Genomic DNA, 24,758 nt, shown 5'->3' on the forward strand with positions numbered 1-24,758 from the left:
GGAGAGAAAGCATGAAGGGCTGTGGCGCAATGCCAGCGCCACAGTTCCATCCCCCCTTGCAGGAGCGCGGGCCCCGCCACCGGGCTTGTCGTGCCCCATTTTGTAAGCTAAAACCTCAACAGACCAACTTGAAGCTGCATAAATACAACTGTGATGTGCTTGTGACCTGTTGTGAACTCTGTTACGCCCCAACCCATCTTTCTGGAGGTTACACGTGTTTTCCGACACGCGGCATGACGCTTCTCTGGCCACGGGCTCTTGAGAAGGCTGTGCGCTACTGACACACACTGCCCATGCCGCTCCATGCATGACGCAACACTGGACAACCACCCTGCAAGGACAACAGTCTGTCATTCCAGAGCTGTGTGTCACCAACAGACCACGCCAGGTGAGGCCTCGCGTTTACTGAAAGGCCGACCCCCTGCTATGCTCAGAGCTGCGTCTTCACCACCTTCGCACTGCAGAAATTCCCATCACTCCAACGACAGAGGAGCCCACCCCTGACACTGGTCACCCCCGTCCCCTCCAGGCCCCAACGCCCGGCAACCACTAGTCCAGCTTTCTGTCTCTATGGATCTGCCTCTTCTGGGTAATGCGGCCCGCGTAGCACTTTGGGGAACTGCCAAACCGCCTTCCAGCGTGGTTACACCCCTTAACATGAGCTTACTGAGCACACACATCCGCACACGTAACTATGCACTCAGACCCCACACCTGCTGGTCAGCTATGTCGTCTGCCTTCCACTGTGAGGCGGTAAGAGCTCTGTGTGTTATTCTGGAAACAAGTAATATCTCATTAGACATGGGATTCGCAAATGTGAGATTACAAATATTTTCCCCCACTCTAGCTTATCACTTTACTTTCCTCCTCGTATCCTTTGATGCCCGAAAATTTTTAAATTAATTTAACATAATTAATTTATTTACGTTTTTCTTTAGACACTTGGGCTTTTGCTGTCTAAGATCACAAAAATCTGCCTCTGTGTTTTCTTGCAGGAGTCTTACAGTTTTAGCTCTTGCACTCAGTCTGTGATCCACTGTGACTGGTTTTCTGGGTATGACCTGAGCGAGGGCACAACTTCATTCCAACTTCAGTCTCTCACGTCTGGCTGTGCAGCTGCCCCAACACCATTTGCTGAGTGCACTGACCAGCCCACTGGACGGTCTCATAGCACCACACCGAAAACCGATCTGTCAGTTCAGGAAGGTTATTTCTGGACTCTGTGCTGTACTCCTTGGTCCTTTCATCTCTCCTGCCAGTCCCGCACTGTCTGGACTACTGAGGCTTTGTGAGGGGGAAGCAGGAGTCCTCTGATGCGGACCTTCTCGTCTGATCCGCATCTCTGCCCTTCCGGGTCGCCGGGCCACTCTGGGTCTCTTGCGTTTCCACAGGAATTTTAGAATCAGCGTGTCAATTTCTGCCAAAAAGCCAAGACGGCTATTGACAGAGATTGTACTGAATCTGCAGATCAATTTGGAGAGTGTTGCCGTTGGAACAATTGTGTCTTTCAACCCGTGAACATGGGATGACTTTTATTTACTTACATCTTCGTTTTTTTAAAAAAAAAAGTTTTATTAGTTTCCAATATGCAACCCTGAATTTTAGCTAATCTACTCCTATTTTTTTCTTTCTGATGCTATTATAAATGGAACTGCTATCCGAATTTCATTTTCAGATGATCACTGCTGGTATATAGAAATACACACAGTTTTTGGGTATCTATCGTGGACCCTACGATCTCATTGATTAGTTCTCACTGATTAGTTCCAGCATTTCTGTGTACACGGACACCCCAGAGTTCCCAACATATAAGACTATGCTGCTGTGAACACAGTCAGGTTTCCTCCTTTCCTTTGTATCTAGATGTTGTTTAGTTCAGCTAAGACAAGGAAAAAAAATAGGAAAATCCAAAGTAGGAGATACCAAAATACTTTTTTTTAAACAAATTTAGTGTTACCAAAAGCCTTAAAACTTAAACACATTTTAACCAAACAGTTTCACTTCTGGAAACTTATCCTAAAAAAAAAAACAAACAAAAACAAAAACTCAAGGATCCCAGCAGCATCAAATGTAAAAATCTGGAAATAGTCTGAATGTCTACAAATAGGAAATTCATGGTGTACTCTCTGCTGAAATACTGCATTTCCCTCACTCAAAGATGTGGTTAGTGTCAGGTGCAAAGAAAACACCACTTTAAAAACATAAACTCTAAGTCACAACCCGGTTCCAGTAACATGAAAAGTACGCAGCCACCAAACCAAGAAATACAGTTCTCAACAGCCATTCTCGCGCAGAAGAGTATGTACTGTTACAGACCGTGTCCACGGTGTATACGTGGTTTCTTCCGATTCCATCTGTGACCGCCTGGCTCTGAGAGGGAGGAGAACGGCTGTGAGGCCGGCCTTCCTTACGGACTAGAACAGCGCTGTTAACTGAGTGGCTCTGCATCTGGCAGACGCAGCGTCAACACCTGGAATGTTCTGTTTGCTACCGATTTGCTCAAGCCTGAAATGTGTACCTTCCCCCCAGACCGGTACACGTCGCCTATAAGCTCCAGGTCAACCTAACTTTCACCCTGGAAACCTAAGGCTTGACCACAGCACAAGTTAGTTCTCCGTTCATTAAGCAATTATAAACCATAGAACGCAGTCATTCCTAGTGCTTCCAAGATCTCAGCAAGTGAAAATAAGCTCTTGTTTCCAAAGCAGTAACATTACAGAAGATCACCAAAGAGGGGCAGATCCCCGCTCCTGAAACAGGAGTCAAGCGCTCTTCAAGGAAACAGAGCCCTAGTCACAGGCAAGGACTGCACAAGCTGCTCTAGGCCACGGCCCGAATCGGAGGTTCCCCTGAACACACAGCCGATGTGCAGGACCAGCAGCGACCAAGAGGTGTCGCTCCCACACCACCACGTGCGTCTCCGGCACACCTATCCCCAGAAAAGCCCCCAGCCAGGCTCCAGCACAAAGCAGATGCCAAGAAAGGCGCAGATGATGGGAAAGGTGCCGCCGACGCCAGCCCACCATTTCCTCCTTAACCACTGCCGTGTTCCGCGCGTGGCCTCCACCTGCAGAGTGCAGACCGACTGGCTTGTAGCTGGGTCAGAGCAGACCGGAGGCCTACGGATGTGGACAAGGAAGCGGTCCCGCAGGAGCAGCTGGACCTTCCCACGGCCTCAGCACCGACCTGGTCCACAGTGGAAGCTACAGCGACAACACCTCGAAAAGCCAAAAGCAAACACAAGAGGGTGATGGTATTTCACAGTGAAACAACACTGTCTGTGCATCGGCCTGTCAGTGACAGTGCATGACGGGAACGTGTCACACGGCCAGTCCACGGACCGGGACGAAATCTTATACCACAAAGTGGAATTCTTTTTTCCTACTTCTCCAGATGGCCCAGGAGAGACGCTGAGTAAGTGCCAACACAAGATGTGTTTTTATCAAAACAGAAAAAAATTCCATCGATATTTTACAGAATCAGTTAGTAACCTTGAGGGATTATTACATGGCAGCAACTCTGCTATGTCTTTTAGATGAGTTACCTCTTAAGTGCGACAAAAACCTTATGAGGTGTGCACCCTCACCTCTAGTTCACAGACAGGGAAACTGAGGCACCAGCAGCACATGTACATCCTTTTGCAAAGGTCACAGTAAACGTGCGGCTCAAGTGGTGCGTGTTTATCTCTGGACAGTAGGAGGCAGGAGTCCAGGGAACCGAGGTGGCTTCTCCTTCCCCTACTCTGTCCACACCTCCGACGTGCAGACGCACTCCGAAGAAAGAGTGGACAGAGGAAGGACCGAAAATCAGAGTGCTCGCAGACTGGCCACCTGCGCAGCCTGTCCAGCCTTCTATGAGCAAAACAGCGGAACAGGCCTCGGTGGAAAATCAGTACTAACCACCGCCTCCTCCATCGGAGAACGGTGTGCGCAGGGAGCTCCATTCCACCTGATTAACTCTGATGGAAGCATTACGATCCACTCTCTTACTCTGATTACACCAGCTTTCCCTCAAAGAGCTGCCGTGAAAGCTGAATGATGCAAAAGGCAATCTTCACTCTGACACGGGGATGCAATAAAGCCACTTATTTTCAGTTTGCTCTTCTGTTCTGTGGCAAAATATAACAGAAATCAGATCAGACCGGAGCTGGTAAATAACATCGTCCGGAGAACTTGATAAAGAAAGATGATCAAACCATCGCTGTTCTCAGAAATACCTTTGAGCTGCAGAGCAGAGCGAACGGGAAGTGCCCTGTTGACAATCAGGGGACGCCAAACCGAAGAGTTCAGAGCCACCTGCAGCCTGGTGCGCTGGGCTTCTCTGCCAGGCTGCTGGCAAAAAGGAATCTGGAAATGCTAACTACTTCCTCTCTCTGCGCCTCCCGAGAAAGCAGGCGGAGAACAGACATCAAGACACAGAGTGTGAGCCTAAGGACCACGTGCTAGTGCCGGCCTTTGACAGGATGCGGCCAACATAGTGGGCAGGAGAGAGCAAGGAATCGGGAGCTAGGAGAACCCTGTTGAAGCACAGCTCCTTAATTAAAAAAAAAAAAAAAAATATATATATATATATATATACACATACACACACACACACACACACACACACACACATATCTGACTTTTCAGTGTAAGAAAAAATTTTCTGAGGTGAGTTTGGATTAAGGAACCAATACACCTCAGCCTGCCTCTTGGGATTCAAAGGTGAATCTAATGTACACATCAGCTTTTTAAGATTTTTGCTACATCAGAGGTTAAGACGTACATGAGCAGTGCGAGCACAGACACTAGGAAATCTTCGTTACTGATTATCTGATGAAAGGCATGGACTGTGGCTGCCGACAAACCAAAGAACAGAAAGGTTTCATAAAGCAGGCCACTGCTGAGGCCCAGGGACGCGAGAGCAGGGACACGAGAGCCCCGCCAGTCGTGTCACAAAGCAAAATGAAGCGTTACTCAAATGGGAAAGATGGGCTTTTCACCTTTCTTTGGGGCCCCTGCCACCCACGTGCAGCAGGGTAAGGGCGTCCCTTCCGCAAGCACGGCGCTAGGGGCTGGCCCAGGCACTTCCGGAAGCACGACAGTTAATCCTCACGCACCAACAAGAGAAGGACAAAGCACTTCCAACGCCACCAGCTGACAATCAAGACAGAGGACGGAAACATCACTCGGAAGCAAAGGGCGGGCAGCGATGCTGGCGCACACACTCTCACTCCGCCGTGGCCGACACAGGCGACTCTGTGAACGGCTGATCCGAAACCCCTCATCAGGAATCCATCTACAACTAACACTTTCTTTGGTCAAAAGCTACTTAAATCACAGTTAATAAGAAAAGATGCAGAAGAAATGCAGAAATGAATACATTTTACTTTAGATGTTTAAGAAGATCTTGTGTTCCGAGACAATCACTGCTGAAATGAATTTCAACCCAAGACGGGAGTGATGCCGAAGGGGTCCAGGGCAACCAGGTGAAGCGGGGGTAGGAAGCGGGGCCAGAAATAAACACGCCGACGCTCCGAGTACAGCCGTGTTTACGGGATGAGCAAGTGTTTTCCCTACGCTCTATCTGTAACGCTGCGCGGCTTTTACTGGAAGCTGGGAGAGGTGAGGAGCAGCCTGTCACTGAGACCTCCAGGATGCCAAAGCCTGTGGGGTCTCCAACTCACGAGCACAGGGGAGCAGCGTACCACCACACTGACCACGACAGCAAAGTCTGTAACTGTGAAAAATGAGCAGAAACGTCTCCTCTTCTGGAAGACGGACATACTCGGTCAGTGGAACACTTCAGAGAAGTGAAAAGTGAACGAACTAGATCGTATGTATCATCACGGATCCGTTATAGAAATCAATGTTAAGCCAAAAAAGCATGATGCAAAAGGACATATACAGTAAGATCATCTTTATATAAATTTTTACGGCATGCAAACAACACTCGGTTTCATTCCAGCAACACGAACATGAGCAGCACAATTATTAAGAGAGACGGGACAACTGAGTCTCAAATGCAGAACAGGGTTGCCCGCAGAGGGAAGAAAGGAGCGAGGAAGAAAGAAACCAGTCCCCTCTGTCCTCTCTCCACAGCTGCCTGGCCCGAGCCCACTGTGACAACAGGTCTGCGCTCCCTGAGCGCACCCACAGAGGCAGACAGCTCTCCCCCACACAGAGGAAACGGGACTGCCCGCTGCCCTCCCCCATCACAGCCCCTGTGTTCCCACGCTCCGGCCACACCCCAGCCCCCGGGCTCCCGCTGCCCGCGCATCTCTCCCCTGTTGCACGCACGGCCCAGACACTCGGTCGTCCAGATGGCATTCGGGTGCCGGCCCTCAGAGCGGTCTTCCTTGACCACCTGTCTCAATAAGCCTGATGTCTTCCAACCTTGCTAATCTAATGAGTGGAGAGGTATTCGTTCACTCAGTGACTGTGTCTTTGTACGACAAACACAGTCACTTCCTCCGCTCAGACCCGCGCTATTCGGAATCCATGTGGATGCGACAGGAGACACTGCTTCCACCGAGCCTCTCGGCGAGGCTCCTGTCCCCTGGCAGCCCTTCCTGGCGCATCTAAGACCATCCCTGGGTGGCGGCAGGGCGGCACCAAGCACACGGATGAGCTCGGGAGCACAGTGACCACATCTCCAGTTCCGAAGGGAGGCTTAGGTGGGGATGTGGGCACTGCTCTGCCCTTTCACTCACTATGTTTCCTTGACCAGATTATGCTGGTAATCTGCCCAAAAGGAAGCAGTGCATTCTTCCAGGTGAGAGGAAGAATAAGGCCCACATTTTGTCTGCATAAGCTGAATATTATTGGCAAACGGCATCAAACCATTAAAACGGCATTATGTCTCAAGTTGAAATACTTGATGCTAAGGGTCAGCTGCCTTTCACAAACTTTTATACCCTGAGCTGTCAGCCCGAAACCGTCTGGACTTCATCGGTGAGCTACTTCAGCCAAACGGTAAGAACTGCCCGTGCGTCAGGACGCCAAGAGCCACTGAGCAGACACCGACAGCGCCGTGTGCATGGGAGAGAGCTGGCTGGACAGACAGACCTGGTGTCGCAGGGCACGTCTAGGATGCCCCATGGAAACCAGCCCCCACGCCCAGCAGCAAAGGCGCCTAGTGGCCTCTGGGCCAAGGCCGTGACACTCCGGCGAGGCTGCGAACCCCCTTGCGGCAGAGCTCTGCACGATCTCGCAGCGGCAGAGCTCTGCACGAACTTGCAGCAGAAGCACGATGAGAAACAGCAACAAGACCACGTGTCTTGAGATCGCGTTGGTTTATCTGGCAACCATCTGCACTCTTAAAACCAGATATTAAATAGTTAGTAATTTAACTTAATTTCAAAAATCTGTTCTTTTACCAGAGGAGCCCAGTAGGTGTAGAGGTAGCCTATTTTCAGTGCTGGTACGAACTGGGAGCAGGATACTACCAGAAAATAGAGATTCAAGAAAAACTTGAATTGTTCATATAAAACCTGAAAAGGAAAAGAAAAAAAATTAACACAATCTCTTGAAGGAAAACATACCATAATACTTCAATTAATTAAATCCACACAGTATCTAGCAGCATCTGCATCAGTGACAACCAGCCCTGAGTGACAGTAAATGTAGTTTGACTCTGACACCAGCTTTCCCATGACTGAACCCCACGTTTATTAGGCCTACTCAGAGTTATAGTTAAAATAAATTGAAAAAAAAGACAACTAGAATTTCCAATTATGTTAACAGCATCCTCTACAAGTATTTATTTTCTTATATACAATTTTGAGTTTTGCACACTGCTCTGTAAATCTTTGTAGATCAAAGCAAATGAGATAGCAAAACCTTCCCAATGTTACTAAGTCAATAAATATCTGTATTTATATACACAAAAATGTATATCTTGATAAGTCAGAAAATTTTATAATGAGAAAATCATATTAACGCTGCATTTATGAAAAGGTAAAAAATGTGATGGCCATGTCTCTGAACATGAACATCTGGGTAGCTTTAAAATAACTGAATGAACAAGCAAAACGTACACATTATGACTTCATAAAAACTGCCTTAATCTCCTCTATTTACTTTTCTCGAAGCACAAGAAATGACGACATGTAAAAGCGCGTGAACTGCAGACCAATTCAGGAAGACACGACCTATACCCTTTATAATCTCTTGGCAGATGATCTGCAATAACATTTTCAAATACAAAATAAGTATCATTCAATAAAATTTAGGAAAGCAAATCCTGAAACTTTGTTTTTGTTTTTTAATTCAGAGTTATCTTTAAGGAAGCAAACACAAGATCTGGTATATTAATAGACTTCTACTTACAAATTCTCAAATTATTAAATTTAAATTGAAAATCAAAATGGAACAAAACTCATGTCTATAGATGGGAATAATTCAAATGGCGCACCATAATCGCAATTAAACTTACAACCTTGCAGCTTCCAAATCAAAATCTCCCTGGATGCCGTCTCATATGCAACTTGGAAGGCGCAGAAATTTTAACAAGAGCAGAGCAATGGGTTAAGTACTCACGGTTGACTTAGAGTCTGGAACCACAGTTTTTAACATAATGAAGTTTTCCACATCATCATACAGTTATTTTTGCAACTTAAAAATCAGCTGCATTGATGACACGTTTATATTCATAATCATATTCAATTGCTGTCTAAAAATGTTTTGTGTCATTTCATAAATTAATCTCAGCAGGAGAGAAAGCTCTTTTTCCTCAGTGATTTCTTTAAAATCTCAGTTAGCATAAATTATATCTATTAGCAATTCAAAAATTGCCATTTGTGCTAAAAATGGCATAGAATTCCTACTGTGCAATTATCAGATGTTTCTAAAATACTACGTTTTAGATGAAAAGCCCAATTTAAGAGGCAATCTAAGGATGAATTCGCACGGTAAGAGTCACACAGCCACACCAACAGGTACCCTCAGGACGCGGACTGTCCTGGCGGCTGTGGGGGTTCCCTCTGGTCAGAGTGGGGCTGCACACCACTGTAATCAATACTCTATTGTCTACGGAATGAACTCTGTGACCTTTAGGAAAACGTACAATGCTTCACCGATCTGCGAGTATTTAAAATTTAAAGAAAACAGCAGCTTCATTCAATAAAGATGAGAATATTTATCTGCCTGAAAGACAGCGTACATTTCACTGTCCTGACAAAGGAGCTGTCACCCCATGATGGAGCCGGCAGTTCTGCGTGTTTTAATAAAGAGTAAATTAGATATGAAGCATTCGCCAACTATTAGATGGTGGGGGAGGGCGGTGAGAGGCAATGAATGCCCAATATACAATCAGCATGATTATTTAAATTAAAACATGAAAAATAAAACAGCCCTTATTTCACATTAACAAGAGGTTTTCTTGCAAAAGGGCACCAGAGCAGGTAGCTAGAATGTGTCAAAAACCTTGATGTAGAAATAGAACCAGTACCGGCTTCCTTCTGCCTTTAAAAAGATGAATAAATTGGTCTATAAAAATAGGAAATAATGTAAAAAAAAAAAAAAACTATTCAATCATTCTAAATACAAACTCAGCTTTGTATCTTAAGCCAAAAATATCACTGGCAACAAAAAAAGTAAAATATTTAAACATCATTATTTTCACTTAGCATAATACCTAATTAAAGATAAGTAATGACATAACAATGTAACACGGCCAGAAATTTATAATGTGAAGTAGAAAATACATTTACAAATGCTTACAGATATTTTGTTACTGAGTCATGGTTGTGTAAAAAATTATTTTACTTTGATCACAAAGTTCCTTGGCAAGCTTTCAACTTAACATTCCAACTCACCTGCATACAAAACGTTTGACTTATTTTCTGATAATTTAATTTAGGCTTACTTGATTATTTCTACAGTAATATAAACATGTTTATCCAGGATCAAAGTCAAACTATAAATGTTCTTTCAATGAACTCCACAATGCACCCACTAAAAGTGTGCATGAATTATTTAACAACTATCTGAAACATGGAGTATTCAGAAACAAAAGGTCACTCATTTGTTGGTGACACAATTAACAGGGAAAAAAAATATTAAAAAAAAGATCAGTGAAAACAAAAGAAGCCGGCAATTTCTCATATGAAACCCACTCATAAGAATGTAATAGTCTTACCCCAGGTATAAAGGTAAATACATTGTATTTCTGATTTTTTATAGAATTTCTGGGATGCTTTTCTTCGCACTTTTCAGGATGCCCGAGCCACACTGTGCGAGCTTTCAGTTCTCTCTTTCTTTGACAAATATTTATCAGCCAATCACAGCAACTGCATGGAAACAAAAGACACTCATTCGGTACCCTTGTTTAAAATTTTTAAATTAATTCTACATATTTAAAGCCAATACTGGTTGTTCCTGTATTTACTAAATACTGACAGCACGTGTAAAGCTAATCTGTAAAGTTTGTCTTCAACAGGTGATACTGATATAAATCTGACATAAAACACTGAAAGCGACTTGTAGGCGCGCATAATGACTTCTGGAACCGCAGGGAGATGATCTTCCCGGCTTCGGACTGACAAAGCCGTCAACACTCCGAGGCAGTCAGCGCTCTTCTGCGGGGAGAGAGGGGAGCCGCGCTGCTTGCGACTCTCAGTCCAGCACGGAGTGACCCAAGGGTAAAGGCCCTCAGCCATCGAGTCAGCCAGGGTGTGGACCCTCCGTCTCAGGTGGTCCCTTCTTTCCTCTCTTAAAGATGACGACTGCAGCAGCGCGCTGGGCCGCGGCCCTCAGCGGCGGTCATGATCGCAGGGTTCCGGGATCGAGCCCCGCCTCGGGTCCATCCGCGGGGAACCTGCTCCCCGCCTGCGTCTCTGCCGGCTTGCGACGGCTCTCTCTGTCCAATAAATGAAATCTTTAAAAAATCAGACGTAAAATAAATGAGACGAAGACTTGGGCTCGGTTCCGCACTGAGGGCAGCGGGGCGCGGGGCCAGGCTCCGGCGCAGGACTCGGCCGCGCCCGCGAACACCCCGCTCGTGTCCGCGCCGTCGGTCGCGCCCGGCGCCGGGCCCAAACACTCCGCGCTCCGGACATCCAAACCGTTACTTTCGGGTACAGAGAATGAACTTTCCTTCAAATACTTAAGAAAAATGGCAAAAAGGTCTCAAAGTCATCTGAACTAAGCAGTAAGCAACGCTGAAGTGACCGTCCGCACCGCCGACCTGTCCCCAGCGCGCCCGACTGCCGAGACCACCGGGAAGGGCCGCCGGGCGCCGGCCGACGGCTCCGGGCGCGGGTCCCGCGTGCGCTCCTGGCGAACCGGGCTCCGTCCGCGGATGACCGCGCGCCCGCCCGGGGGGCTCCGTCCCGCTCCGCCCGCGCGGGGAGCCCGCCCCGCAGCCGGCCGCCCTCGGCTGTGCGAGTCCGCGCCCGCCGGCCCAGCGCCTGCCCGTCCGCGCCCGCAGCGCCGACGGCCCGCAACGGAAGGACACGGCCGGGCCCCCAGGGGCGACAACCGGGGCGTCATCCACGCCGGTGGCCGCCGGGGTAGCGTCCCGCCTGCGGCGCCTCCGCTGCGGGGGGAGGGAGGTTATGTGGGTAAAACCTCGGGACGTGACCGCGGTCCCGCCTGCGCCGGATAAAGTCACGGCGCCGAAGAGACGAGGACGCGCTCCGAACCCCACGACGTCGCGCGCCGCTCCCCCCGCGGACCCCCGCCCGCGCCCGCGCCCCGCCCCGCCCCGCCCCGCACAGCAGCCCGTGCACCCCGAGCGCCCGGGGCTCCGTGCCTCGCCCTTCCCGGCAGCGGCTCCGCTCGCACACGACCGCTCCTGAGGCTCCAAAACCCGGTCGGGCTGCACCGGACACTCGGCCGCGCGCGCCAGGAGCGGCCCTTCCCTAGCCTCGGGGCTCCACCAGGGCGACCCCTGCAAGGCCGCCGCGGCGATGCGAGCCTCGCACGTTTCACGCCGGGGAACAAGGAGGCCAGAACCGTGACTGACTCGGAGACGCGGCGCCCGGCCGGCGGCAGAGCGGGCAGCAGAGCCTGCGTCCGCCCTGCCCGTCGGCCCAGGGCCTCGGGCGCCCCGCGGCGGGCTGGGTCCCGGGGGCACAGCGCGGACACCGGCAGAGCGGAGGAGCAGGGGCGAGGCCCCACTGGGACGCCCACAGTCTGAACGCGCGCGTCCTCGTCCGAGAGCACGGGGGACGGGCGTGCGCGCTCGGGAGCCCCGGGCACCCCCGGGCACCACGCGTCCTCAGAGCAGGCCCTCCGGGGCCGCTGCCACGGCACGGCCGCCCTCGGTCGGTCTCCAGCGTCTCCCAGCTCACAGCGCTCACTCCGGCACACAAGGAAGCGCCCCCGGCCGCACGTGACCATTCTAATATGAATTTACACCAAGTGGAATAAACAGTCCAGTCCCTCCGTCACATTAGCCGCATTTCAACAGATCAACAGCCACCCTGGCCCTTGGCTACCACAGTGGACATCACAGATCTAGAGCATTCTCATCGTCACAGGGAGGGTCCGTGGGCAGGACTGGGCCGCATGGAGCACAGGGCAGTGGGGACAGCACGGGAGACACGAGCCTGCAGCGCTGCTGTCAGAGCAAAGACCCTCCAGCGACGTATGCAAGTTCCAGTTCTTGTTCTGAAACATTTAACTGCCTAATGTGACAGTTTAATGTACGAAAGCCAGACAGAGCTAAGAGAAAACAGAAGGCAGGCAAAATTAAGTGTGTGAAAAATAAATATAAAATGTAGGAAATGTGCACTTTACCAACTCTATGGCAAAAGGCTCCATGCATGCACAACCGCTCTGGGCGTCCCAGGAACGCAGCAGACAACCCTCACCCACGCCACCGGGCGGGCCTGAACCTGGCCACCCGCTAAGTTCCAAAGCCTTCCCCTCTATAAGCTCTACATTAAATACCAAGGGCTAAAAGCACACACAACTCAACTGTTTATTAATTCTTTTTCTCTATAACTCTGTAGAGAAAAAAAAAAATCAGATTCCTAGACATCCAAGATGTAACTATTTCCAACACTTTTCTACCTAAGAACTATCAAGGAACAAGTGTTCTTGCTAATTATTTCCTCATGCAAACATAGAAGCAAGTCGTCACATGCTGTTTCACAAAATTAAATGAACACAGGGCTTAAGGGTTTACAAGCCTGGAGCGCCACCAGAATCGCCACTGGATGGTGCAGACAGGACACAGGGCCCGAAAGAAGACAGGTGCCTTGAATGCCAAGAGTAAAGGACATAAACACCAAACATTTAAAACAAACAAAACAAAACCTGTAACCCAAAAGCGTGACCTTTACGGAGCTATAGAGCTAAGCAGGAAAATAAAATCACGGGCCATTTTTTAGTAAAACATACTGGTAAACACTGGTCCCGAGCAAGCGAACATGGAAGAGGAGCGGAGAGTAACCGTCCCACAAGGCGGAGCGCCTTCTAAATGCGGATCACCCAGGGGACACCTCCCATCCCAGCACCCGAGTCAAAGCAACGCTAAACCCAATACTGAACCAAGTCTATCCTGCCTTCCCACACGGCAGGAATAGAAGCTTTCCACAAATGCTTCTATAATCAAAGTAATACCCTATACTGAATAAAGTATCTTTAACATACCAAGATCCCGTCTCCGAAAACTTCAGCCATAGTTATACAACTCCCAAAGTTTAGAAAGCCTTCTTCAAAAAGGGACCCAACGTAGACACTCAGGATATCCAACAGGTGTGCACGGTTACCCAGAGCAGCACAGTCCAGCGTCTCCTTAAAACATCAACGCCTTCCTCTGCTCTGCGTCACCAACGTGCTGCAGGTTCCCAGAAAGTGTAGAGACCACGGAGAACAGGAGTCACCCCGGCATCTGACATCCCCCCTCCCCCCACCCACCCATACAACCCCCTGCTCCTATGAACACGGCCTCAGTGGCTCCACTTTCCCAAGGGACAGAGCGACCGTTGGTAAGGAGTGAAACAGAAGGCTCACGAGAAAGGCCTCACTCCCAGCCTGAGAGAGCTAGTGCACCAGCGTGCATCACCGTGACTCACAGGAACGACAACCTGGAGGGCAGATGATGGAAAATTTTTTCAATGTGTCAGGGCTGGAATTTTTACCAAGTAATAAAAATGAGAAAGCAGTTTTTAAGCCATTAAGAAATTAAAGCCTACGGGCGCCTGGGTGGCTCAGTGGGTTAAAGCCTCTGCCTTCGGCTCAGGTCATGATCTCAGGGTCCTGGGATGGAGTCCCGTGTGGGCCTGGCTCCCTGCTCAGTGGGGACCCTGCTTCCCCCCCTCCCTCTGCTCCTCCCACCTCAGGCTCACTCTTTCTCTCTCAAATAAATGAATAAAATCTTGAAAAAAAAATGACAAAGCCACTGCGGGGGAACTGGGTGAGGATAAGTGGGAGCCCCCCAATACTATCTCTGTGGATTCCTGTGAAGCTGTAATTATTTCAAAAGGTTTTTAAGATTTTATTTGACAGACAGAGATCACAAGTAGGCAGAGGCAGGCAGAGAAAGACGGAGAAGCAGGCTCCCTGCTGAGCAGAGAGCCCGATGCGGGGCTCGATCCCAGGACGCTGGGATCATGACCTGAGCCGAAGGCAGAGGCTTTAACCCACTGAGCCACCCAGGCGCCCCAGAAAAGTTTTTGTTTTTAATAAAACAAAGTAAAAGTATGAAAACTATACACCAGGCAAAGGCCAATCAAAGAAAGCTGCTAGACAGAGAGAGAAATCAAGGAACAAAGTGTTAATAACAGAACACACTGAGGGTCGCAGGAGGGAAGGGGGTGGGGGTGGGGGTGAGACCAGGGACGCGGCCAAAGCGGGGCACCTGGGAGGAGCACCGGCCGCTGCACGCAGAGACAAAGACCAATCCCATTACAAACAGTAAGTCGGTGACCCTCCACGTGCATCGTCGGTAACACACCCTAAATACAGAAAGCAAAACCGACACAACTTGAAGCAGGAGATGCCCCCTCGGTGACGCTGCGAGACTCAGCAGGTTTCTCAGTCTCTGACCGGGAACTTAAAATATGAACACAGACGATTGATTAGTCACGACTAGGAACAAAGACACTCACTAACATACAGAGTAACCCAGTCAATCAAAAAGCATAAATTATTTCCAAATACACACAGAAAACTGACTAACACTGCCCATCTACGATGAACCATAAAGCAAGTCTCAACACGTTACAGAGCCTGAAAGAAAAAAAATTGTAAGTACGTTCTAGGACCACAGTGGATCTAAGATAACAGTAGATCATGCAGGCCCTGGGTGGCTCAGTCCACGAAGCGTGTGACTTCAGCGCAGGTCATGATCTCAGGGTTCTGAGACCCAGTCGGTCTCCTGTCTCCCAACTCCGCGCTGACTCTGTTTCTCCCGCTGCCCCTCCCCCACTGCTTGTGCTCTCTCTCTTGCTCTCACTTTGTCTCTCTCAAATAAATAAATAAATAAATAAAGCCTTTTAAAAAAAAGTTAACAGTCGATTACAAAAAGACAATTAGGAAAATTCCCAACTGTTTGGAAATTAAGCAGCATGGCTCTAAATTGAACATCAACTAAAGCAGAAAAGACAATGTAAATCAGAACATATTTTGCACTAAATGATAATGAAAATACCATGTGTCAAATCTGAAATGCATCTACTTTTAAAAAAGGAAAAAGTACAATGCTGGTGATCTGAGAATCCATCTTAGGAAGCCAGAAGAACAGTAAGTTAAACTCAAAAGGATGAAAAAAATTAAGGGCAGACCAGATTTCAATGACACAGGAAGGAGACACCCTAAGGAGGATACTGTGTCACTGACACAGCGGCCCACAGAGAATGTTTAATGTGAATCTAATGGTGAGGAGACCTCAGACAAACCAATATTTGAAATGTTCTACAAAACACCTGTTGTGTAGTCCTCATAAACATCGATGGAATAAAAGACAAAGAAATGGCAAAGACAAAAGACAAAAAGTGGCTCCAGATTCCTGGAGACGGAACAGGCAGGCCAGCTAAACGCCATGGCACCTAGAGAGGAAGGGCGCTTGGCGGGCAGGATCAGAGCAGGAGACAGAGCTGTGCCAGACGCCATCTCCTGCACATGACTACTGCCCAGTGGCCACATATGAAAACAGCCTCTTCCTAAGAGACATGCACCGAGCTACAAAGATCAGAGAACAGTGAAGGAACAAGCAGCTTCATCTGAAGTCACTCTGAAAGGAACTGAGATTTAAGAGAACAGTAAGGAAATGTGGCAAAAGATGAAACGTTAGTAATCTTAGGCAAAGGGCAGAGAGGAATGCTTGCAACTTTTCTATAAGTTTGGCTTTATTTCAAAATAAAAGTGAATTTATTTTGTCAAACTATCACTCTTTGCAGATGATATGATACTATATGTGGAAAACCCAAAAGACTCCACTTCAAATCTGCTAGAACTTGTACAGGAATTCAGTAAAGTGTCAGGATATAAAATCGATGCACAGAAATCAGTTGTATTTCTATACACCAACAACAAGACAGAAGAAAGAAAAATTAAGGAGTCAATCCCATTTACTATGGCACCCAAAACCGTAAAATATCTAGAAATAAACCTAACCAAAGAGGCCAAGAATCTGTACTCAGAAAACTATAAAGTACTCATGAAAGAAATTGAGGAAGACAGAAAAAAATGGAAAAATGTTCCATAGTCATGGACTGGAAGAACAAATATTGTGCAAATGTCTATGCTACCTAAAGCAATCTACACATTTAATGCAATCCCTATCAAAATCACATCCATTTTTTTCAAAGAAATGGAGCAAATAATCCTAAAATTTATATGGAACCAGAAAAGACCCCGAATAGCCAGAGGAATGTCAAAAAAGAAACCAAAGTTGGTGGCATCACAATTCCGGACTTCAAGCTTTATTACAAAGCTGTCATCATCAAGACAGCATGGTACTGGCACAAAAACAGACACATAGATCAATGGAACAGAAGAGAGAGCCCAGAAATAGACCCTCAACTCTATGGTCAACTAATCTTCAACAAAGCAGGAAAGAGTGTCCAATGGAAAAAAGACAGCCTCTTCAATAAATGGTGCTGGGAAAATTGGACAACCACATGCAGAAAAATGAAACTGGACCGTTTCCTTACACCACACACGAAAATAGACTCAAAATGGATGAAGGACCTCAATGTGCGAAAGGAATCCATCAAAATCCTTGAGGAGAACACAGGCAGCAACCTCTTCGACCTCAGCCGCAGCAACATCTTCCTAGGAACATCACCAAAGTCAAGGGAAGCTAGGGCAAAAATGAACTATTGGGACTTTATCCAGATCAAAATATTCTGCACAGCAAAGGAAACAGTCAACAAAACCAAAAGACAACTGACAGAATGGGAGAAGATACTTGCAATTGACATATCAGATAAAGGGCTAGTATCCAAAATCTATAAAGAACTTCTCAAACTCAACACCCAAAAAACAAATAATTCAATCAAGAAATGGGCAGAAGACATGAACAGACATTTCTGCAAAGAAGACATCCAGATGGCCAACAGACACATGAAAAAGTGCTCCATATCACTCGGCATCAGGGAAATACAAATCAAAACCACAATGAGGTATATCACCTCACACCAGTCAGAATGGCTAAAATCAACAAGTCAGGAAATGACAGATGCTGGCGAGGATGTGGAGAAAGGGGAACCCTCCTACACTGTTGGTGGGAATGCAAGCTGGTGCAGCCACTCTGGAAAACAGCATGGAGGTTCCTCAAAACGTTGAAAATAGAGCTACCCTATGACCCAGCAATCACACTACTGGGTATTTACCCTAAAGATACAAACGTAGTGATCTGAAGGGGCATGTGCACCTGAATGTCTATAGCAGCAATGTCCACAATAGCCAAACTATGGAAAGAACCTAGATGTCCATCAACAGATGAATGGATCAAGAAGATGTGGTCTATATACACAATGGAATACTATGCAGCCATCAAAAGAAATGAAATCTTGCCATTTGCGACGTCGTGGATGGAACTAGAGGGTATCATGCTTAGCGAAATAAGTCAATTGGAGAAAGACAACTACCATATGATCTCCCTGATATGAGGAAGCTGAGATGCAACGTGAGCGGTTTGGTGGGGAGGAAAGGAATAAATAAAATAAGATGGGATTGGGAGGGAGACAAACCATAAGAGACTCTTCATCTCACAAAACAAACTGAGGGTTGCTGGGAGGAAGGAGGTAGGGAGAGGGTGGCTCGATTGTGGACCTTGGGGAAGGTAGGTGCTATGGTGAGTGCTGTGAAGTGTGTAAACCTCGTGATCACAGACCTGTAACCCTGGGGCTAATAATACATTATATGTTAATTTAAAAAAATTAAAAAAAAAAAAAAAGAATCGATCCCACTGAAAATTTCAAGTAAAAAAAAAAAAGTGAATTTATTTCAGGTTGGATTTATTTCACGATAAAAGTTTAAAATTTCAAAAGCAAAGACAACACTAGAAGTTTGGCTCTTTGAAGAGAACTGGTAACCTCCTATCAAGATTAATATGAAAAAGGGAGACAGAGATGATCAGGAGTAAAAAAAAAAAAATGTGACCACCATCCAGAGCCTTATACATTTTAAATTACAGGAATTTATATATTTGAAAGTAGATAAACCCCTTGAAAAGCAGAAAGCATCACAACTGACACAAGAAAAACAGAGTAAAACAATTCTGCACAACCCTGCACCATTTAAGAAATGAAGTCTAGAATTGTTAAATATCCCCAAAGAATACTCTTGGAATACTAGCTATATAACTCAGAAAAAGTTTTTTGAAAAAACTATACCATTCATTAAAAATTAGTAACACAATCAGTAACTTCTAAAACTTATTTAGCCATGAAATTCTTCTTCATGTGAAAACCTTACAATATACCGGAGAGACAAAGTCGGACACTAACTGGAACCTGGGAGGAAGATAAGCCAACGTCCTGCCTGCCTAACTCCCCGAGTCTGTGAGGCCGAGCTCTCGGAGGGACCCCTCAGAGTCCTCAGAAGTCCACGGGCCACAGTTTGAACACCACCACATGAGCCGTCCCCGAAATCAGATCAGTCGTAAAAACATCTTTTTGCAAACTTCTAAAGGGCTACTGAGGATGATAAATACGACACCTTCCCACAATTACTATACTCCTTTTATGGGCAAAGGGATATAAATTCATGCTGGTAAGAAAGGCACTGACGACACACTTAACATAGCAGAAAGACTATAAAAGTTGTAATTTATCTGACACATCCCACTCAAGTTATGCTGGCTTCGGTCAGCTGAAATCTTGCCCTGCCTGTCCCCGGGGCTGGAGGACAGCCAGTGAGCACTGGGTGCAGTTTCACAGACCAGACTCCAAAGCCCAGGATAAGCACAGCTGAAGTTTATCTCAGCCACCAGTGAACTTGTTTAAAATACGAGCAGTTCTTCTTTTTTTTTTTTTTAAGATTTTATTTATTTATTGGACAGAGATCACAAGTAGGCAGAGAGGCAGGCAGAGAGAGAGGAGGAAGCAGGCTCCCTGCTGAGCAGAGAGCCCAACTCGGGGCTCGATCCCAGGATCCCGGGATCATGACCTGAGCCGAAGGCAGAGGCTTTAACCCACTGAGCCACCCAGGCGCCCCAATACGAGCAGTTCTTATCTTTGTTTCTTCCTGGTTAAATTAAATGAAGAATATTCTTCCAAGTCTACGCATTCAAGCTGAACGACACACGGAGCCACGGTGTTATTAAACTGCATTTCATACGCCTGTATCTGCCTTTCTAGGTGAGGGCACGATTACCGATGGGAGAGACCAGAGAACCGTTCACAAATGCCGACACAGTGACCAGAACTGACTCTACCATGCATTCACGACAAAACCAATCTTTCTCTGTCTTCTAAACATTTAAATTTCTCATTAAAAAAGTGAACTTGAGGGGCGCCCGGGTGGCTCAGTGGGTTAAAGCCTCTGCCTTCGGCTCGGGTCATGGTCCCAGGGTCCTGGGATCAAGCCCCGCATCAGGCTCTCTGCTCCACAGGGAGCCTGCTTCCTCCTCTCTCTCTCTGCCTCTCTGTCTACTTGTGATCTCTGTCAAACAAATAAATAAATAAAATCTTTAAAAAAAAAAAAATGTGAACTTGAGGACTCCTGTGTGGCTAAGTCAGTGAAGCAACTGCTTTGGCTCAGGTCATGATCCCAAGGTTCTGGATTCAAGTCCCGTGAGGGGCTCCTTGCTCAGCGGGGAGCCTGCTGCTCCCTCGGCCTGCCACTCCCCTGCTTGTGCTTCCGCGCTCTCTCTGACAAACAAATAAAATCTTTAAAAAAAAGAAAAAAAGTGAACTTGGCTTTCGTTTTCTGATTAGCACTATTTGCTTTTTTAACACTCTCTATGATGTCACCTCATTAGAGCGTCTTCTTTACTTTGATATAAGAACAAGTGTGTCGGAAGTGGAGCTTATAAATACCGTCCCTGTGGCCCTGAGAGCCCAGGAAATTAGGCAGCAGGAGATCACAAACCTGGTGCAGAGGAGCTTCCATCCTCCACAGACCAACCACTCCAGTCCTCTCTTCCTTCGTGTGATCCTAGCTCGTGGTAACGTGTGGTAATCGCTTTCGTCATTCTCGAAGCCTTCTTCAGACATCATTAGTGGCATTTCATCCAAATGGGCGGACTCATCTTCCAGCTGGTACCTGGTCAGAGGTAAGAACAGAGTGCTGAGGCCGGCCAAGCAGTCTTCTGTCACAGGTAAGGGTATTATTTAAGACAAGAGTTGGCCCAATTCTACTAATCACACTTGTGTTTTCTCTTCAAACTGAGCTGTCTACAGGGGAGGCAAGCCATTACAAATAAGGGACGCTATTTTCCTTTATAAAAAATGTACGCAGCCAGGGTAAACAGGCAATGTACGGGCTGCCCAAGGAAGCAGACACGACCACGCTGTGAGGGGAGCCCTCCACGAAGCCATCGGTGTGATCCGTCAGCTCAAGAGCACAATCCACTCGTGGTGTTCAATTGAGGAGTATTAAAAAAAAAAAAAAAATTACCCGAAATATTAGGAAAAATGTATGCTTTCAAGTCATTTCTAAACACTCTGCTACAGACTGATGTGATGTAAAATTTGCCCAACTTTACATTCATCAACCAAAGTCGTGGAAGTGACTTTCGTAGGTGTCTGGAACACGGTGCGTCCCTTGGTTTGTTGTCAGATTTGATACAGGTATATGGGTGCTATGTCCCACTTACACTTACTCTGTTATTCCCTTTTCTAAACTTTTCATTCAATGAAATAACTTCCTCCACAACCAGTGTCCCTCTTAGAGTTCAATAATCCTCTTGTGATTCAAAAAACAAGCAGCTTACACTATCAAAAACCCACGTATCTTTCCTCAATCGTGGACATATTTACATTTTAAAAATAAAAGCTTAACTTGAGAACCAAAAATTCATCAGAAAATAGAACGGAGAGCCCACAAACGCCATCTTATTTGATTTTACATCAAGCCTCCTCGGTAGGTATTAGTTCAATCGTAAACATAAGACAGCAGACCTCTCTGTCCCTGGGAGAGGATGGCAGTCACTGAAACTGAAATTTCTCCTCACACCCTCTGAAGGCCACTGACTTCACAGAAGACAAAACCAACCAAGCCCAAGACTACAGCATCAATGCGCACCACACAATACCACAGCCTATTTAAAGACAACAGCAAACCTGAAACAGGATCAAGTCAAAGAAACTCACAAAAAACACACTGTACTCAAAATACTTAAAACAAAGACAAACGCAAATTCTTGGAAGCAGCCAGAGGAAAACAACTCATCACAAATAGAAGCACAAAAATTCAAACGCCCGTAGAGGAGAGGGACTCCATGTCCAAGTGCTGGAGGGGGTGGGGGGTGTTCAACCCAGAATTCTATATCCAGCAACAAGATCCTCCAGGAATGAAAGCAAAGCAAAAACATTTTCAGATGAAAGATGAAACTTGCAGGATGTGTTACCAGCAGACCTCGTACAAAAGAATGCTAGGGGCACCTGGGTGGCTCAGTGGGTTAAGCAGCTGCCTTCGGCTCAGGTCATGATCCCAGTGTCCTGGGATCGAGTCCCACATCGGGCTCCTTGCTCCGCAGTAAGCCTGCTTTTCCCTCTGACTCTGCCTTCCACTCTGTCTGCCTGTACTTGCTCTCACTCTCTCTCTCTCTGATAAATAAATAAATAAAATCTTTAAAAAAAAAAAAAAAAGAATGCTAAAGAAAGTTTCAAGATGAAGAAAAATGATACCATTAGGAAACTTGGAATTTCGGGAATGAAGAACACAAAATTCTTTAAAACGTGTATGATAACTGAAAGCAAAAGCCGGACATCGCACGGGGCAGTTTCCAGCACAGGAGCCCGGGAATGGCCTCGGCGGCCGTCCTGCGCGGGGCAGCAGTTCCACGGCTGACAGTCAGTGGGAGACACGAACCGCGAGGCGCGGGCTGCGCACACTGCGTCCTCAGAGCGGAGCCTCTCAACAGCGGTACCGCGAACATTCTGGGTCACAGAATTCTGTTGACGGAGCTGCCCTGCGCATCGCGGCATGTTCAACAGCAACCTGGGTCGCTACACATTTGACACCAGTAGCGGCGTCCCCCCAGGAGTGACAATAACAGTGTGTCCGTACGTTGTCAAATGTCACCTAGAAGACAAAAATCACTACCTACAAAAAAATAAAAATACTTGAAATGTAATGGCCTATAAAGTTAAAAGATTAAAAGTAAAAATATGGAAAAAGATGCAACACAAATGCTCTTTCAAAGGAAGAAAAGTAGCTACTGTAATCTATGACAAAAAAGACATAAAACAATAGAAGGGAGGAAACGCCCAGGATAAAGAAGGACGCCACACGCCACACGGTGACGAAGGATCGAGTCACCTACAAGCTCGAGCAGTCGTCCACGCGCGGGCGCCTCTCACCAGGGCAAGAACACGGAAGTGAGGGAGAGACGGACCCAGAACCTGCTGGAGACTTCGTAACTCCTCGCTCAGGAACCGACAGAACAGCGTGTCAGCAAGGACACCAAGACGTGGTCGCCACCCGCGGCCCACCCACGCTGGCCGCCGCGGACAGAGCACTGCGCCCTGCACAGCAGAATGTCCGCAGCAAAGGCGCCGTGAACACACCTTCCCGGGCCGCGTCCAGGCCATAACGCGAACTAACGAATCCAAAAGAACTGAAATTAGACAAAGTGTGTTCTCTCACTGTAGAGGAATTTCTTCCGAAAGTCACTAACAGAAAGGGGTGTCTGGGGGGCTCAGGCAGTTAAGGGTCTGCTTTCAGCTCCGGTCACGGTCTCAGGGTCCTGGGATCCAGTCCCGCATCGGGCTCCCCGCTCGGCTGGGGGCCTGCTGCTCCGCCCGCCCCTCCGCCTCGCTCAGGCTTGCACTCTCTGTCTCTCTCCATTTCCTCTGATGTAAATAAAATCTTAAAAAAAGCCACAGAACAGGGATGTCTGGATGGCTCGGTCGGTCAAGCGTCTACCTTCCGCTCAGGGTCCTGGGACCCAGCTGGCCGTCTGCGGGGGGCCTGTCTCTCTGCGACCCTCCCCCTACTCATCCTCTCTCTCACTGTCTCTCTAAGGATGTACTGGGCGGCGACTGACATGACGTAATAAAAATATAAAATAAAAAATAAAAATAGATTTGAAAAATAAATAAAGCAATAAAGCAAATAAAATAAAACAGAAACAAAAAGATATCTGGAAAATCCACAAAGCCCTGGCGGGCGGGGCGGGGGGGTGCACAGAAGCACCGTTTGGGAACAGAACCAACAGAACCGTCGCGGTGCCGGAGAACCAGCCACTGATCACTACAGCGGCCAACGGAAAGGCACGATGCGGAAGAGCAGCAGCGGCTTCAGCGAGCTTCCCACTGACAACCAGTCGCCACAGGACTACGTGACGTCCGCCGGCGGCTGTGACACAGCACGCACCCAGCACTCCTGCCAGCACACACACACGCTGACCTACGTACTCAATCCCAGAGCAGCGGTTCTCCAAGTGTGGTCCCCAGACCAGCAGCATCACCTGCGAATGTGACAGAAATAGAAAAACCAGGAACTTCTGGAACTAGCCCACAACGGGTGTCAAGAGCCTTTGCACTCCGCTGTTTGAGAGGCACTGCTCTGGGGCTGATTTTCATATGACGGGACACACACAAAAGTAAGAACACTGCAGCTTAGCCCACACGTGAGACAAACCACCGGCCCGGACACTTCAAAAACGCCATGTCACCAGGAGAAAGAAAACCACCACAGGGGCGCCTGGGCGGCTCAGTGGTTAAAGCCGCTGCCTTCGGCTCAGGTCATGATCCCAGGGTCCTGCGACTGAGCCCCGCATCGGGCTCTCTGCTCAGCGGGGAGCCTGCCTGCCTCTCTGCCTACTTGTGATCCCTGTCTGTCAAATAAATAAAATCTTAAAAAAATGAAAAGAAAGAAAGAAAACCACCACAAAGAATTCTCCAAATGAAAACGAACTAAAAAGATAAAACCAAATGAAACAATTGCTTGATTAAATCTTGACTGAACACAAAGCTGTAAAAGACATTTTCGAAAATGTCCTAGAACGTCACGTTGGATCATAGCTGTACTAACCTTGGGGATAAACCAAACGCCACTCAAATCTGAACTTTAAAATGGTGAAGGATATGTTGTGTATTCTGCCACAAGTTGAGAAAAAAAGACTGCTGTGACAACAGAAGACATCCGAATAGAGCTGTAGATGCCACGCCAGAGTCGCTGTTCACGCTCTTGGCCAGAACGACAGTGTCG

General features: G+C 47.4%; 1 protein-coding gene across 5 annotated transcripts in view; it reads right to left on the minus strand.

Moving 5' to 3' along the window:
* ATP9B (ATPase phospholipid transporting 9B (putative)) overlaps nucleotides 1–24,758 on the minus strand; it is a 219,959-nt gene that overhangs the window by 178,864 nt on the left and 16,337 nt on the right. For 4 of the 5 annotated variants that reach the window (XM_082699939.1, XM_082699935.1, XM_082699938.1 and 1 more), the window contains exons 2-4: nucleotides 20,472–20,645; nucleotides 10,120–10,270; nucleotides 7,358–7,471 (exon numbers count right to left, since the gene is read on the minus strand). In XM_082699939.1, the coding sequence (XP_082556065.1) occupies nucleotides 7,358–7,471; nucleotides 10,120–10,270; nucleotides 20,472–20,645 (439 nt within the window). The remainder of the gene's footprint in view (nucleotides 1–7,357; nucleotides 7,472–10,119; nucleotides 10,271–20,471; nucleotides 20,646–24,758) is intronic. The other variant, XM_082699936.1, reaches the window with a different exon arrangement.

This window comes from Mustela nivalis (genome assembly GCF_964662115.1).
Source record: "Mustela nivalis genome assembly, chromosome: 14".
NCBI classification, from domain to species: Eukaryota; Metazoa; Chordata; class Mammalia; order Carnivora; family Mustelidae; genus Mustela; species Mustela nivalis.